Source organism: Somniosus microcephalus, chromosome 13, assembly GCF_052327205.1.
Source record: "Somniosus microcephalus isolate GS21.2 chromosome 13, FLI_Smic_1.0, whole genome shotgun sequence".
Lineage (NCBI taxonomy): Eukaryota > Metazoa > Chordata > Chondrichthyes > Squaliformes > Somniosidae > Somniosus > Somniosus microcephalus.
Window position 1 is genome coordinate 102,193,153 of NC_140999.1, and position 15,557 is coordinate 102,208,709.

The 15,557-nt window shown below is 47.5% G+C and overlaps 1 protein-coding gene across 1 annotated transcript in view; it reads left to right on the top strand.

Moving 5' to 3' along the window:
• Positions 1-15,557, top strand: part of LOC147108501 (replication termination factor 2-like) — an 84,707-nt gene that overhangs the window by 33,353 nt on the left and 35,797 nt on the right. The window contains 1 exon segment of the mRNA XM_086005150.1: positions 4,510-4,604. Coding sequence (XP_085861276.1) covers positions 4,510-4,604 — 95 coding nt within the window.

Consider the following 15,557-nt stretch of genomic DNA (forward strand, 5'->3'; position numbering starts at 1 on the left):
CTCTCCCCGGTCTCTCTCTCTCCCCGGTCTCTCTCTCTCCCCGGTCTCTCTCTCTCCCCGGTCTCTCTCTCTCTTTCTTTTCCCCGGTCTCTCTCTCTCTCTCCAATTCCAATTCAATTCAAATGCTTTATTGGCATGAAAGTTTACAGAGAACCATATTGCCAAAGCTTACATAGCAAAAAGGTACAGTTTTCCAACATTCTGTAGGTGTCAATCAATTTGACATTTGTTGGGTACATACAATATTACTTTTAAACAATATTAATTTTAAACAGTCTTTGTACTTCATTTGGTACGTTCAATATTAATTTTAAACAGTCTTAATTTTAAACAGTCCTCAGGTTGTGACATGTTGTTACATATTTGGCCCCAAGGTATGGTCTGTCTCCTTCTCCTAGGACTAATCTCAATTTTGACAGGTCATCCAATTCCTTGAAATCTGGGGTTGTTTGGCTTAGCTTGTTGAATAATATGTTTCTTGATGTGTTGAATTTTTCGCATTTTAGGAGGAAATGCATTTCTGTTTCAACCTCGCCGGCCAGACATTGATCGCATATTCTATTCTCTCTAGGCTGCCAGGATTTCTTGTATCTGCCTTTTTCAATTTCCAGTTGGTGTCGCTTAGTCTGTACCTGGTGAGGGTCTGTCTCTGTTTTGTGTCTCTGATGGTCGTGAGGTAGTCTGCCAGTTTATATTCTCTTTTTAGGGCCCGGTAACATTCTAATCTGCTTTGGCTTTCGGTTATTTTGTTCCAATATTCCAGGTAGGTTTCTTTGCATTGTTTAATGATTTGGTTCACTCGGATTGGTGTTTGGACGGCTGTGTTGGTCTGGGGCGGGGCTGGTCAGGGTCCGGCTGAGTACTTAGTTTCAGTAGCAGCTGACTCAGGGGACTCTTTTCTGGGTTTAGCTCTTGGGTCTGAAAGGCTTTGAAATGAAGGGTGTCTGGGGAGCTAGATTTGAGGTGATTTAGGAAGTTTAGTGCTCGTTTTTGGATGTTTATTATCAGTGGGTATCTGCCTAGTTCGGCTCTGCATGCATTTGTTGGCGTTTTTCTTTGGATGCGAAGGATGCTTCGGCAGAATTCTGCATGTAGGGCTTCTATTGTGTGTTTTTCCCATTTAGTGTAGCTTTGGTGATTTAGCGGGCCCCATACTTCACTACCGTACAGTGCAATGGGCAGGATTATGCTGTCAAATCTCTCTCTCTTTTCCCCGGTCTCTCTCTCTCTCTCTCTCTCTCTCTCTCTCTCTCTCTCTCCCCGCTCTCTCGCCCTCTCTCCGGTCTCTCTCTCTCTCTCTCTCTCTCTCCGGTCGCGCTCTCCTGTCTCCCGCTCGCTTCCTTCTCGCTCGCTCGCTCGCTTCCTGCGGGTGGAGGAGGCAAGGAACAATGCTTAAGAAGATGGTTTGTAGTAGAGAAGAGAAGGCATTTCAGGATGACCCTCGACTAGTGAACAGTTTTTGGCAAAGGAGAGCAGGACCTGATGGTGTTTTATGTGGTCCAGCCAGATCTGGCGAAGAATGGTTAAACCAGTTGTCCGCCAGAGACATCAAGTCTGCGTTCCTTGGACTTGAGGGAGTGAAGATAAGAGCCATACCGGGGAAACAACCAGTTTGAGAGAGAGTAATAGTTTTAATCTGGACGAGGGTGTGATTGAGCAGATTGGTAGCTGCAGAAATGTCATGATGAATCGAGGCTAGACAGTTGGGAATTTGAAACATAGAAACATAGAAGATAGGAGCAGGAGTAGGCCATTCGGCCCTTCGAGCCTGCTCCGCCATTCGATGAGATCATGGCTGATCATCCAAATTCAGTACCCGGCCCCTGCCTTCTCCCTATATCCCTTGATCCCTTTAGCCTTAAGAAATATATCCAACTCTTTCTTGAATATACTTAATGAACTGGCCTCCACCGCCCTCTGTGGCAGAGAATTCCACAGGTTCACCACTCTCTGGGTGAAGAAATTCCTCCTCATTTCAGTCCTAAATGGCTTACCCCTTATACTTAGACTATGACCCCTGGTTCTCGACCCCCCGGCCATCAGAAACATCCTTCCTGCATCTAGTCTGTCCAGGCCTGACACAATTTTATAGGTTTCGATGAGATCCCCTCTCAATCTTCTAAACTCCAGCGAGTATAAGCCCAATCGACACAATCTCTCCTCATACGTCATTCCTGCCATCCCAGGTATCAGCCTGGTGAATCTTCGCTGCACTCCTTCCATGGCAAGAACGTCCTTCCTCAGGTAAGGCGCCCAAAACTGCACACAATACTCAAGGTGTGGTCTCACCAAGGCCCTGTACAACTGCAGCAAGATATCCTTGTTCTTGTACGCGAACCCTCTTGCTACGAAGGCCAACATACCATTTGCCTTCTTAACCGCCTGCTGCACCTGCATGCTTACCTTCAGCGACTGGTGCACAAGAACACCCAGGTCTCTTTGCACTTCCCCTTCTCCCAATCTATTACCATTCAAATAATAATCTGCCTTCTTATTTTTGCCACCAAGTGGATAACCTCACATTTATCCACATTATAGTGCATTTGCCATGTTTCTGCCCAATCACCCAACCTGTCCAAATCGTGCTGGAGTTTCACGACATCCTCCTCACAGCATACCCTCCCACCCAGCTTTGTGTCGTCTGCAAATTTGGAGATATTAAATCCAATTCCCTCATCCAGATCATTAATATATATTGTGTACAGCTGGGGTCCTAGGACCGATCCTTGCGGTACCCCACTAGTCACTGCCTGCCACTCGGAAAATGACCCGTTTATTCCAACTCTTTGCTTTCTGTCCGCCAACCAGTTCTCTATCCAAGTCAATACCTTGCCCCCAATCCCATGTGCCTTAATTTTGCACGCTAATCTCTTATGCGGGACCTTATCGAAAGCCTTCTGAAAGTCCAAATACACCACATCCACTGGTTCTCCCTTATCTATTTTAGCAGTTACATCCTCAAAAAATTCCAGTAGATTAGTCAAGCATGATTTACCTTTTGTAAATCCATGTTGACTTTGTCCAATCCAGTCACTGCTTTCCAAGTGCTCTGCTATTACATCTTTTATAATGGACTCTAGCATTTTCCCCACTACCGATGTCAGGCTTACCGGTCTATAATTCCCCGCCTTTTCTCGACCACCTTTTTTGAATAGTGGGGTAACATTAGCTACCTGCCAATCCATGGGTACCGTTCCAGAGTCTATCGAGTTCTGGAAGATGACCAGCAATGCATTTACTATTTCTAGGGCCACTTCCTTAAGTACCCTAGGATGTAGATTATCAGGCCCTGGGGATTTATCGGCCTTCAGTCCCATCAATTTTCCTAACACCATTTCCCTACAAATACTGATTTCTTTCAGTTCCACCCTTTCATCAGACCCTATGTTCCCCGGCATTTCTGGGCGGTTATTTGTGTCCTCCTTTGTGAAGACAGAACGAAAATATGTATTTAGTTGGTCTGCCATTTCTTTGTTCCCCATTATAAATTCCCCCGATTCTGACTGCAAGGGACCTTCGCTTGACTTCACCAATCTTTTTCTCTTCACATATCTATAAAAGCTTTTACAGTCAGTTTTTATGTTCTCTGCAAGCTTATTTTCCCTTTCTTAATTAATCCCTTTGTCCTCCTTTGTTGAATCCTAAACTGCTCCCAAACCTCAGGATTATTGCTTTTTCTGGCCAATTTATATGCCCTCTACTTGGACCTTATGCTATCCCTAATTTCCCTTGTTAGCCACGGTTGGGTCACCTTTTTTGTTTTATTTTTATACCAAACTGGGATGAACAAATTCTGCAGTTCATCCATTCGGTCTTTGAATGTTTGCCATTGCCTATCCACCGTCAACCCTTTGAGTGCCATTCCCCAATCAATCCTACCCAACTCGCTCCTCAGACCATCATAGTTTCCTTTATTTAAATTGAGGACCCTAGTCTCCGAGTCAACTACTTCATTCTCCATCTTAATGAAGAATTCGATCATATTATGATCGCTCTGACCCAAGGGGCCTCTTACAACAAGATTGCTAATTAATCCTTTCTCGTTACATAATACCCAGTCTAAGATGGCCTGATCTCTGGTTGGTTCCTTGACATATTGGTCCAGGAAACAATCCCGTAAACACTCCAGGAATTCCTCCTCCACAGTATTGTTACTCATTTGGTTGGCCCAATCTATATGTAGATTAAAGTCACCCATGATGACTGCTGTGCCCTTATTGCAGTTGTAAGTGACTTGGGGGAATGTTTTTTTTTCCAGAGGCAGACACAGAAGGAAGTGGGATTGTGGATGGAAGGAACTGATCAGAGATGGCCTTATCTGTGACTGTCATGATTAGATTTCTCAATTCCTTTGATTTTGAAACATTTCAATTAGATCAACTCAAAGCCTCCTCTTATCTCACATCTTTGTTGCAAAGAATCCACACTGAGCAGTGTAATAGATTTTATTCTCCTATTGTGAAACACTTTTGCCATACTGTATTTTCATAGATTTGTGTTTTTTTTCAGGTTGATAAAAATGCTGCCTTGGTTGCCCGCTGGAGTTACTGTGCTATCAGTCAAACACCACTGAGGAAACCCATCGTCGCTTGTGAGCTTGGCAGGTATGAGCTAAAGTAGGAGAGCATGTTGGGTGTATTCTTCAGAGTTGTCTTATCCAAAATGTTTTTTTCTTGGCAAGGGTTCTATGTACACTTACCGATACCTCTCTGCTGCCTCCCTGTGATTATTTTTCTGTTTTATCATTTTTGACCGGAGAGATTTTGAACAGAATTTCTCCAGCAGTGGCTCACAGTGCATTGATCCATTTATATTACCACAAATGAGAAACACTAAGGCTGTCCCAGGCCGCTCCTGTGGTGTTTTAAAACATAAACACAGGATTAAATGGAGCAGGTGTTAAGCGTTCAAAGGTGAGCGGAGAGGCCATAGATGAGTCTCTGCAGTTGTTTTCAAATCTATGGCCCAGGAGCAGCAGCAGAATTTTTTTTAGAAAATGTTTTTAGATTTTCAGCAGCTCAAAGGTTGCCACCTTTTTTCAAATTCCAAGGCCCAGTTTAACCCAACTTCCCCAGCAAAGGCTCAGGAGCTTGCGTCTAGCATGTAGAAAGTCAGCCGAGGTCAGAGAGGCATTTCTGTGATGGACAGACGTAACTGCCCCATACTGAAAACTTAGGCCTTTGTGTTGTCCTTTGATTTGGAAGCCAACGTGGTACATAGGATGGGGATGTGCTTGAGGGGTTTCTTGGGGCGTGTAGGTGTTGCGTGGGTGCATGGTGGCGAGGTTTGGCTCGTAGAGTGTTTAATTTGGAGGTAGCAAACTAGATCAAGTTGGTTAAGATAGAATTTAGCTCTGATTGAAAGGCCATAATCTGTCATTTGTCAAGGGGTAGATCTAACCTGATGATCCTTTCCTTGGGCTAGGTTCAGAACCTACACATAGGGGTCGATTTTAACTCGGGTGCGGGCAATTGTCGGGTTCCCCGAATTTCGTGATTCCCACACGAATCTAAATGGATGTGTGAGATTGATGCAATTTTAACTCAATTGGCCAATTGATTTCCAGCGTGTGGGAAGCCTTTGCAAATGGGTTTTTCATGACTGCAAGTCCCCTCCGATGACATCATCATTGCTGCTGCATTTAAGGTCCACAGCAAGCCTTGCTTCCTCTGCAGGCTTCCAAGCTTTCCCCTTATGATGGCACAGGAGCCTGCAGGAACAATGGCCAGTGGGAGGCCAAGTGCTGCACCTAAATTTGATGAGGCATCACTGCAGGCATTGTTGGATGGGGCTAGGAACCACAGGGAGGTCCTGTTCCCTTCTTCAGGGAGGAAGAGGCCTCCCAGTCAGACCAAGACTGTGAGGATACAGGTGGCTGGGGAGGTGAACTCCTTGGGGGTCACACAGGGCACCTGGATGCAGTGCAGGAGAAGATTCCATGACCTTCATCGCACTGGAAAAGTAAGTATGAAGTTTTCATCACCCTCAATCTGATCCCCATTGCCTTTCCTCACCAGTACTCAGCTTTAGCAATCTCTTCCTCCACATCCCACTTGACACTCACATCCATGCACCCTTACCCATTCCCTCTCTCTATGCTCACATTCACCTAACCATTCGACCATGCAGCCCTCGCACTCCCTCTCACTCTGATGCTTTGAACACAACTGACAACACACAGGGAGGGCCCTTGGTCTTGCAACCTCACTCCATCTTTGTCTCCTAAGTATCTATGCTATGCAATCTCTACACTCACTCCTTCATTCTCACTCAACCTCCACTTGTGAGCTCTCCTGCAATGAGGGAGACAACAGGAGAGAGCAAGCCAGGACAGGAGGAGGCCACCCTCATTTAGCCCAGCTCACCCCCTGGGAGGAAGCCGTACTGGAGATTGTTGGGGCTGATACACATGCAGAAGTTGGGGAAGGACAGACCGGTGCATCCCCGCAAGCTGGTGGCAGAATAGTTTTCCATCTCATTGACATTGCATGAGTCGCTGATAATGATTCTGAAGCAATAACAGATGGACTTATCATCTGCAATATGCAATGTGCATGTAACCTTGACCTCATATCTTTAACTCTTTCCTTTACTCCTCCACAGGACCATCGAGAGCCCCCGTCCCCACTATCCAGGAGGAAGAGCCTGAGCTTCCACACTCCTCGGAGGAATCTGCAACCTCTGAGGGCGCAGCGTCAGCAGAAATAAGCGCACCCAGCACCAGCGCAGACACTCGCACCTTGGTGGGACCTTTGGGACATAGAGTATGTTAGATCCGTGTGTTAATGGAGACACGGAATGCAGGAGTTGATTTAACAAGTGTTTACTGAACAAAGTCTGGAGGTGAACTAACAACACAAGATACTACACAGGCATATATACCCGAGTGGTCACTACTGGTACTACAGTATACAAGGGCTTCAAAAATATAGTTCCGCTTAAAGGTACATACACTACAATTCCTCCCCTTTTAGATAAATAGTACATAACATTTTAAGTAATCATTAAATAACATTTTTACAAGAACAATAATATACACATTTGCTGAAGTTAATCAATTACAAATTCAGTCTCTCTGGAGGCTTCCTGACTCGGTCCGGATAACGCTTCGGTGGTGTAGTAGGTTCTTTTGGCAAGGTCGATTCGGCTTCAATGCTAGTGTCGGGTTCATCTGGTTCCAGTATCACCGGATCGGAGGTAGGTACTATGGGTATCTCTGCTTCATCACTAGGCGTATAGAGTTGTGGTGTAGGTTGTCCTTTTTCGGCTGACTCTATGATCTGGTCAGCATGGCGCCTTATTATGCTTTCTCCAATGTCCACGGTATACATCAGCGGTCCGAGTCGTGTGCAAATAGTTCCAGGCTGCCATTTCTCGGTACGCTAGTCCCGGGCCAAAACTGGTTGACCTATCTGGAAGGTTCTAGTTGGCCTTTCATTCATGCTTTGAAATTGCCAGTTCTCTACGTCCCTTCTGACGTTTGGCTTGACCAAATCCAGCCGGCATCTTAGTCTTCTATTGAAAAACATCATGGCGGGGGCTTGGTTTGTAACCACATGTGTTGCATTCCTGTACGCAAACAAGAAGTTATCTACCTTATGTTGTAGATTTATGTCTTCATTACCCATGGCCTTGATGGCCTTCTTGAAGGTCTGGACAAACCTTTCAGCCAATCCATTGGTGGCGGGATGGTATGGGGCGGACGTGTAGTGCTTAACCCCATTGTTTTTTTAAGAACTTCCTGAATTCTTCGGATAAAAATTGCGGTCCATTATCAGAACAGATCTGTTCAGGCAGCCCATTCCTGGCGAATATGGTCCTTAATACTGTGATGGTTTTTTCCGTGGTGGTGGAGGACATCTTTATTACCTCCGGCCACTTGGAGTGTGCATCCACCGCGATTAAGAACATTTGAGTCCATAAATGGACCAGCAAAGTCGATATGTACCCTTTGCCATGGAGATGAGGGCCAATCCCATGGATGTAGAGGGGCTTGTGGTGGGGCATTTTGGACCTTCTGGCATCCTAGACAGCTCTTGGCCATTTCTTCGATGTCTCCATCGATACCTGGCCACCACACACGCTCTGCCTAAGTTCTTCATTTTCACTCCACCCAGATGCCCCTCGTGAAGCTCCTTTAGCACTTTATCCTGGAGTTTGGGTGGAATCACCACTCTGGATCCACACATCAAGGTTCCTCGGCACACTGACAGCTGTTCTCTTCTTTGCGAGAATGCTGGCAACAGTGGTTCGCCATGTGCTGGCCATCCCTTCACCGTTAAGTCGTAGACTCGTGAGAGAGTCGGGTCATTTCGCGTTTCCTTTTCAATGGTAGAATTTGTCACCGGTAGACATTCCACTATGGTCGAGTGGAATATCTCCACTGGGTCCACTGTAGGCACCTCTTCCACCATTGGCAACGGTAGGCGCGATAACCCGTCAGCATTCCCATGCTGCTTTGATCCTTTGTATTGTATGTCATATTGGTGTGCCCCTAGGAAAAGGGACCACCTCTAGCCTTTGCGCTGTCATAATGGGAACACCCTTTTTAGGGTTGAATATGGAGACGAGGGGTTGACGGTCAGTCAACAAGGTAAACTTTTGTCCGTGTAGGTAATGGTTGAATTTCCTCACCGCCCCCCCCCCCCCCCCAACACCAGGCTGAGTGCCTCCCTGTCGATCTGGGCATAGTTACGCTCAGCTGAGTTCAATGAGCGTGACGCAAAAGCTATCGGCCGCTCCGAGCCATCAGGGAATCTATGCGATAATACCGCTCCCACGCCGTAAGGGGATGCATCGTACGCCAGTCTGATTGGCAGTGATGGGTTGTAATGAGCCAACACTTCCCTGGACGTGATCAAGCCTTTGCATTTATGGAAGGCACGTTTACAGTCTTCGCTCCATTTCCAAACTACTCCCGTTTGTAGCAGTGTGTTAAGCGGGTTCAGAACCGTCGACAAGTTTGGTAAAAATTTATGATAGTAATTTACTAATCCCAGGAACGACCTTAATTGTGAGACCTTTTCAGGCGCTGGGGCCTTTACGACCGCTTCAATTTTTTCAGGTGACTTATGCAACCCTTCTTCGTTAATGACATGGCCACAATATGATATTTGTTTCTGGAAAAATTCACATTTGGGGCGATTTGCTCGTAGGCCCCGTTCTCTCAGCCTCGTGAGCACCTGTTCCAAGTTGGCAAGGTGCTCGTTGTCGTTTTCTCCTGTTACACGGATGTCGTCTAGGTAGCATTGAGTCCCCGGAATCCCTTGCAGGACTTGCTCCATAGCTCTTTGCCAGATAGCCGGAGCTGATGCCACTCCGAAAACCAGTCGATTGTACTGGTACAGGCCTTGGTGTGTGTTTATCGTGAGATACTTTTTAGAGGCCTCCTCAACCTCCATCTGTAGATATGCCTGTGTTAAGTCAATTTTGGTGAAACGTTTCCCTCTGGATAGTGAGGCGAAAATATCTTCTATCCTCGGAAGAGGATACTGTACCGTGTGAAGAACCGGGTTTACAGTCACCTTGAAGTCCCCACAGATGCGAACTTTTCTCTGTTCTTCAGATTTATCATTATTCAACGTTTTCTTCATGACCGGGACGATGGGTGTTGCCCACTCGCTCCAATCTACCTTGGATAACACGCCTGCTTTTTCCAAATTCTCCAGCTCTGCCTCGATGGCTGGACGAATTACGTATGGCACCGGCCTTGCCTTAAAAAACTTGGGAATTGCCGCATCTTCCACTTTTATTGAGGCGGTGGCGCCTTTCAGGGTTCCTAGTTCCTGTTGAAACACTTCTTTTGGCGTTAGCCAAGATTTCTTTTAATCGTCCAGGTATGACATCATCATCGTTTTTTTTCTTACTGGTCACCGTCAGTGCCTGAATGGAGTGCCAGTCTAAACGTATCTTTCTGATCCATTCAAGTCCCAACAACAGCGGACCACCATCTTGCAGAACGTATCAATACAACTTCTGTATTTCCTTGCCGTTGTGTACAACAGGCACCCTTATTTTCCCTCTGGGGTATACTTTCTGCCCCGTATATGTCTTCAAGACAATGGATGTGTCTTTCAAAGGTATATGTGGAAATAGCCGGTCGTAATCCCATCGACTCATCACGGTCAGAGCTGATCCTGTATCTTGCTCCATTTTGACTGGGGACCCCGCTATCGTGAGGGTAACCCAAATGGTCTGGTAATCTTCTTTGGCAATTACATTATGTAATTTGAGACAGCTTAGTCTCTTGTTTCCGGAGTCGCTATCGCTCTTCTGGTCTTCGGAGCTACTGTCCGTCATCATTTGTACCTTTCTGTACTTTTCCTTATTGACCTTTTTACTGTCAGCGGATTTCTTTCCAGATCTGCATACACGTGCAATGTGTCCCATCTTTCTGCATTGCCTGCATGCTTTGTCCTTGAACCAGCAGTCCTTCTGGTCATGGGTGGATCTGCCGCAGCGATAACATCTCTCTCAACCCCGTGTCATTTCATGGCTGCCGAAGTCCTGTGGCTTTTGCTGTATCTCTGCAGCTCCTCTTGCTGCTGCTTCGTATGATACAGCCACACTGAAAGCCTTGTCCAGTGTCAAATCTTTCTCAGAAAGTAGTCTTTTCTGTGATCCTTCGCTTAGGAGACCGCAGACGAATTTGTCTCTTAGCGAATCTGCCAGTCCTACCCCGAATTGGCAGTGCTTTGACAGCTTTTGTAATTCGGTGAGGTAATCAGCATTACTTTCATTCTTGTGCTGATTCCTCCTGAAGAATTTGAATCGTTCTGCTATCATCAGCGGTGTTGGGTTTAAGTACTCCTGTAGGGTATCAACAATCTCCTTAAAATTCTTGTCCATCGGTTTGACTGGAGTGATCAAGTTTCGTAACAGCCCGTATGTCCTTGCGCCCATCAGATTTAGAAGTACCGATGCCTTTTTATCATCCGCTACTTCATTCGCCTTGCAATATACCTCCACTCTTTCCACATATGTGGTCCAATCTTCTATATCACTATCGAAAGCAGTAATATTGCCAGTCTTCGGCATCTTGAAAATCTAAAATGGAGCTTCCCGCGCTTTTCTTTCTTCCCCGCCGAGTTAAGATGGCGCCTCCCGCGCTTTCCTGCCACTGCCGCTGCTGCCAACGCTGTTCTCCGCGGTTCCCGTTGCGACCTGCAGCTTTTCGCGGTATTTCTATTTTTATATATCACTTCAGTAGTTTCTCCGTTACTTGGAGAACCGTTCCCGTTGTGGAGTGGACCCTCTGGGACTTTCCCCTCCCTCTGCTCGGTCCGAACGCCGACCTGCTTTGCAGCACCAGCCGCGCCCTGAGTGCTCCACCCTCCCTCTCTCTTTGCTTCTGCTTCCCGACTCGCTGCCCGGCCCCGTTGCAGAGCCACCCAATCGAGCTCTAGCCCGCCGCAGCCCAGGAAGGATCAGTGCACTACCTGCCACCAGTCCGTTTAGCTGGGGAAACCACAGACTGGAGACCAAGCCTGGCCCTCGTTTTCGAGTTTCTTCGAGTTATTTTTTTTTTCTGGCTTCTGGCTTCGACCTTCGTCTGAGGAATCGATCCCCTTGAGGTGCTGCCGAATTGCAGGTAAGTTCGTTTCTAACTCGTCGCCACTGTTCGATCCGTGTGTTAATGGAGACACGGAATGCAGGAGTTGATTTAACAAGTGTTTACTGAACAAAGTCTGGAGGTGAACTAACAACACACGACGCTACACAGGCTTATATACCCGAGTGGTCACTACTGGTACTACAGTATACAAGGGCTTCAAAAACATAGTTCCTCTTAAAGGTACATACACTACAGAGTAGAGTTGTCACCTGGTGTATCACAGCTCACAAGTGAGCGTCAGCAGATTGTGGAGACAGGGACAGCAGTGGAGAATCCTCGTCTGAGGGCGCAGGACTCTGCCAGCTCGGCTTAGCTGCATGGCGACCCTCTGCCTCTGGGTCCATCCATAAGATCAGAGGTGATGGAACTCCATGCACAGATGCAGGATTCTCTGGTGGGTTTTGTCTCTAGGGTCGCTGCGAATGGAGGAGTCCATAGCGAACATGAGCAGAGCCTTTGTGGCGTCATTGGCTGGTGGCAGACCTCAAGGAAGTGGGGGTTCCTCTCCAAGCGCTCACACTTCCATGCCACTGCAGAGCCCTCGGTCAGAGCCCCACTGGAGTCCACACCCAAGTGAGATAGATGTCTCAACCCCTGCATAGTCGCAGGAGCAGCAGACTGTCGATGAGCCCTCACAGGCTCGCCACCCCAGAGGACGCCCGCCAAAGGTGTCGCGACAGGAGCAGCAGGAAAGTGAGCAAGGGGCCTCCACATCTGCTGAAGCCACAGGGGACCCACTACATAGGAGCACGCGTAAGAGGAAAATAAATCACAAGTAGTCACTTGGGTGAAATTTTATGTATTGTTTAAAAAAAAAAGCCATCAGATGAATTCTGTCAATAAAAAGTCTGATGGCTACTGCTGTATTTGTGGCGTGTGTCATTTCGCGAATGGGACTTTCACATTGAGAGCTTAGGATTACTTGCAATTGTCAGTATGCTGGACAAACAGCTAGGAATCCGCAAGTTCTTGGCAATTGTCGATGCTCAGGTAAGAAGTTGCGAGGCAAAAGTGCTTGATTGGCTAGGCTAAGCAAATCTGGCCAGGATGAGTGTGTTTCTTGCATCCCGGGCAGCAATGTTCTGGCGTAATGCTGCCGCTGGTTGTTGGTCCTCTGCAGGATGGTCGATTTCGCCCTCCTCCTCTTCCTCCTCATCTGAGGAGGGTATGTGAGGAGCCACTTGGTTCTCAGGAATCTGCAAGCCATGACGCTGTGCCATGTTGTGAAGTGCACAGCAAACCACGACGATTCTGGAAACCCTGGCTGCTGAGTACTGTAGGGCTGCACCTGATCTATCCAGGCATCTGAAGCGCATCTTCAGCAAACCGATGGTTTGCTCGATAATGGATCTGGTGGAAACGTGGCTGGAGTTGTAGCTCTCCTCAGCTTCGTTGGCTGGCCCCCTCAACGGCGTCATTAGCCAAGTCCTCAGGGGATAGCCCTTGTCTCCAAGTAGCCATCCATGAAGTTGGTCTGGCGGCCTGAATAGCGGAGGCACGCTAGACTGGCGCAGTATGAAGGAGTCATGGCAACTGCCAGGGTACATGGCACAAACATGCAAAATCTCCTCCTTGTGGTCACACACCAGCTGAACGTTAAGGGAGTGGAAGCCCTTGCGGTTGACAAGAATACCTGGATTGCGATAGGGTGCCCCAAGGGCCACATGTGTGCAGTCAATGATGCCCTGCACCCTTGGAAAGTCTGCCAGATGAGCTAATCCAACCGCTCGCGCCATCACACTTGCGTGATCCTTGGTGAAATGGATGTGATTGTGCGCGAGGGCAAAGAGGGCATCGGTTACCTGCGTGATGCAAGTGTGTGCGGCCACCTGGGAAATGCCGCTGATGATCCCTGGAATGAGCCTGAGGCAAAAAAGTTGAGTGTGGTGGTGACTTTGATGGCCACTGGTAAGGAGTGTCCACCTGGTCCTCTGGGCAGCAGGTCTTGCTGTAGCATTGCGCAGATGTCAGTCACTACCTCCCGCGAAAGTCGGAGCTGCCTTTGGCACTGCTGCTCAGTCATGTTGAGGTAGCTGACCCTGTGTCTGTAGACCCTGTTTGGGGGGTATCTCCTGCGCCGACGGGCTTCCAGGTGCTGGCCCCTTCTGGCCTGTGCTGCCTCAAGTGGGTGAGCAGCAGCCTGTCGCTCCTGCTGCTGTTGCTGGTGCTGCTGTTGTTCCTGGTTCTGCTGCTGCCGCGCCTGGTGCTCGAGCTCCTCTAATGCCCATGCTTCTGGCATATGTCTCCGTTGAGGAAGCGCTGAGTGAAGGTGGCGAGAGGGGTTTCCCAGGAGTTCACACTGGAGATGTGTGTGAGGCTCCAACCTTCCACAGGTGTGGTTAAGCCTGGTAAAAGTTGGCCCAGGCCTGAGACGAAAAAATCCTGTCACCTGCAAATGATGGCTGATCAAATCTCCTCTTTAATGGTTGACCTGCAGCTGATAGTCAGCAAGCCAATCGTGCTCCCGCCAGGTTTCACAGCCGTGATTCCCACCAGGCGTGTTTTATGTGGGAAAAGGGTTAAAAGTGCAAGGGACTGTTAAAATGGCATTATAGAGGCCATTTAGCAGTGATTAAGGGCCTTAAAGACCAGTCCCGCCTGTTGGATGCGGGACGGATTCGGGACCATCAGACACGCCTGAGTAAAAATGACTCGGAGTCGGGAACCAGGCCGGGGGGAGGGGTCCCGCCCGCCTGCCAGTTTTTGCGATTTAAAAAAAAAACCACAAAAAATTTTTTTTTTTTAACCCCCCCCCCTGCACGCCTCCAAGGCCGCCTCCACGGCTGAGTTAAAATCGAGGCCATAGTGTCTGTACCTGGGACTTTATCATTCAAGCAGATACAGGCCTTTTCCAAGAATATATTGGCATTCTTGGATGTTTCTGCACCCCTGTTTGTTTTTTCTAGAAGTCTGCAAAGCTGTGAGAATTGGCTGGTTGGCCCTGGTCTCAATTTCCAGCCAAGGCTTATGGCCAGGCCGGATTGTGGATGTTGATTCTTAGGAGCTGGATGACTCAACAGTTTTGTGCAATGAGAAAGGGTTAATTAATAACCTTGCAGTAAAGGGGCCTTTAGGGAAGAGTGACCATAATATGATAGAATTTTATATTAAGCTCGAAAGTGATTTAGTTAACTCCGAAACTAGTGTCTTAAATCTAAACAAAGCAAACTACATAAGAACATAAGAACTAGGAGCAGGTGTCGGCCATTCGCCCCCTCAAGCCTGCTACGCCATTCAATAAGACCATGGCTGATCTGACTCCACTTCACTTCACTTTCCTGCCCGCTTCTCATAACCCTTGACTCCCCTGTTTTTCAAAAAACTGTCTATCTCCGCCGTGAATATATTCAATGACTCCGCCTCCGCAGCTCTCTCAAGGTAGAGAATTCCAAAGATTCACGACCTTCTGAGAGAAGAAACTCCTCCTCATCGCTGTTTTAAATGGGCGACCCCTTATTCTGAAACTATGCCCCCAAGTTCTAGATTCCCCCAGGAGGGGAAACAACCTCTCGGCATCTACCCTGTCAAGCCCCCTCAGAATCTTATGTTTCAATAAGATCCCCTCATTCTTCTAGACTCCAATGAGTATAGGTCCAACCTGCTCAACCTTTCCTCCATAAGACAACCTCTTCATCTCCGGAATCAACCTGGCGAACCTTATCTGAACTGCCTCCAAAGCAAGTATATCCTTCCTTTAAATAAGGAAATCAAAACTACGCAGTACTCCAGTTGTGGTCTCACCAACGGCCTGTACTGTTGTAGCAAGACTTCCCTACTTTTATACTCCATGACCCTTACAATAAAGGCCAACATTCCATTTGCCTTCCTAATTACTTGCTGTACCTGCATGCTAACTTTTTGTGTTTCATGTACGAGGACACCCAGATTCCTCTACCACAGCATTCCATAGTCTCCATTTAAATAATATTTTGATTTTTTTATT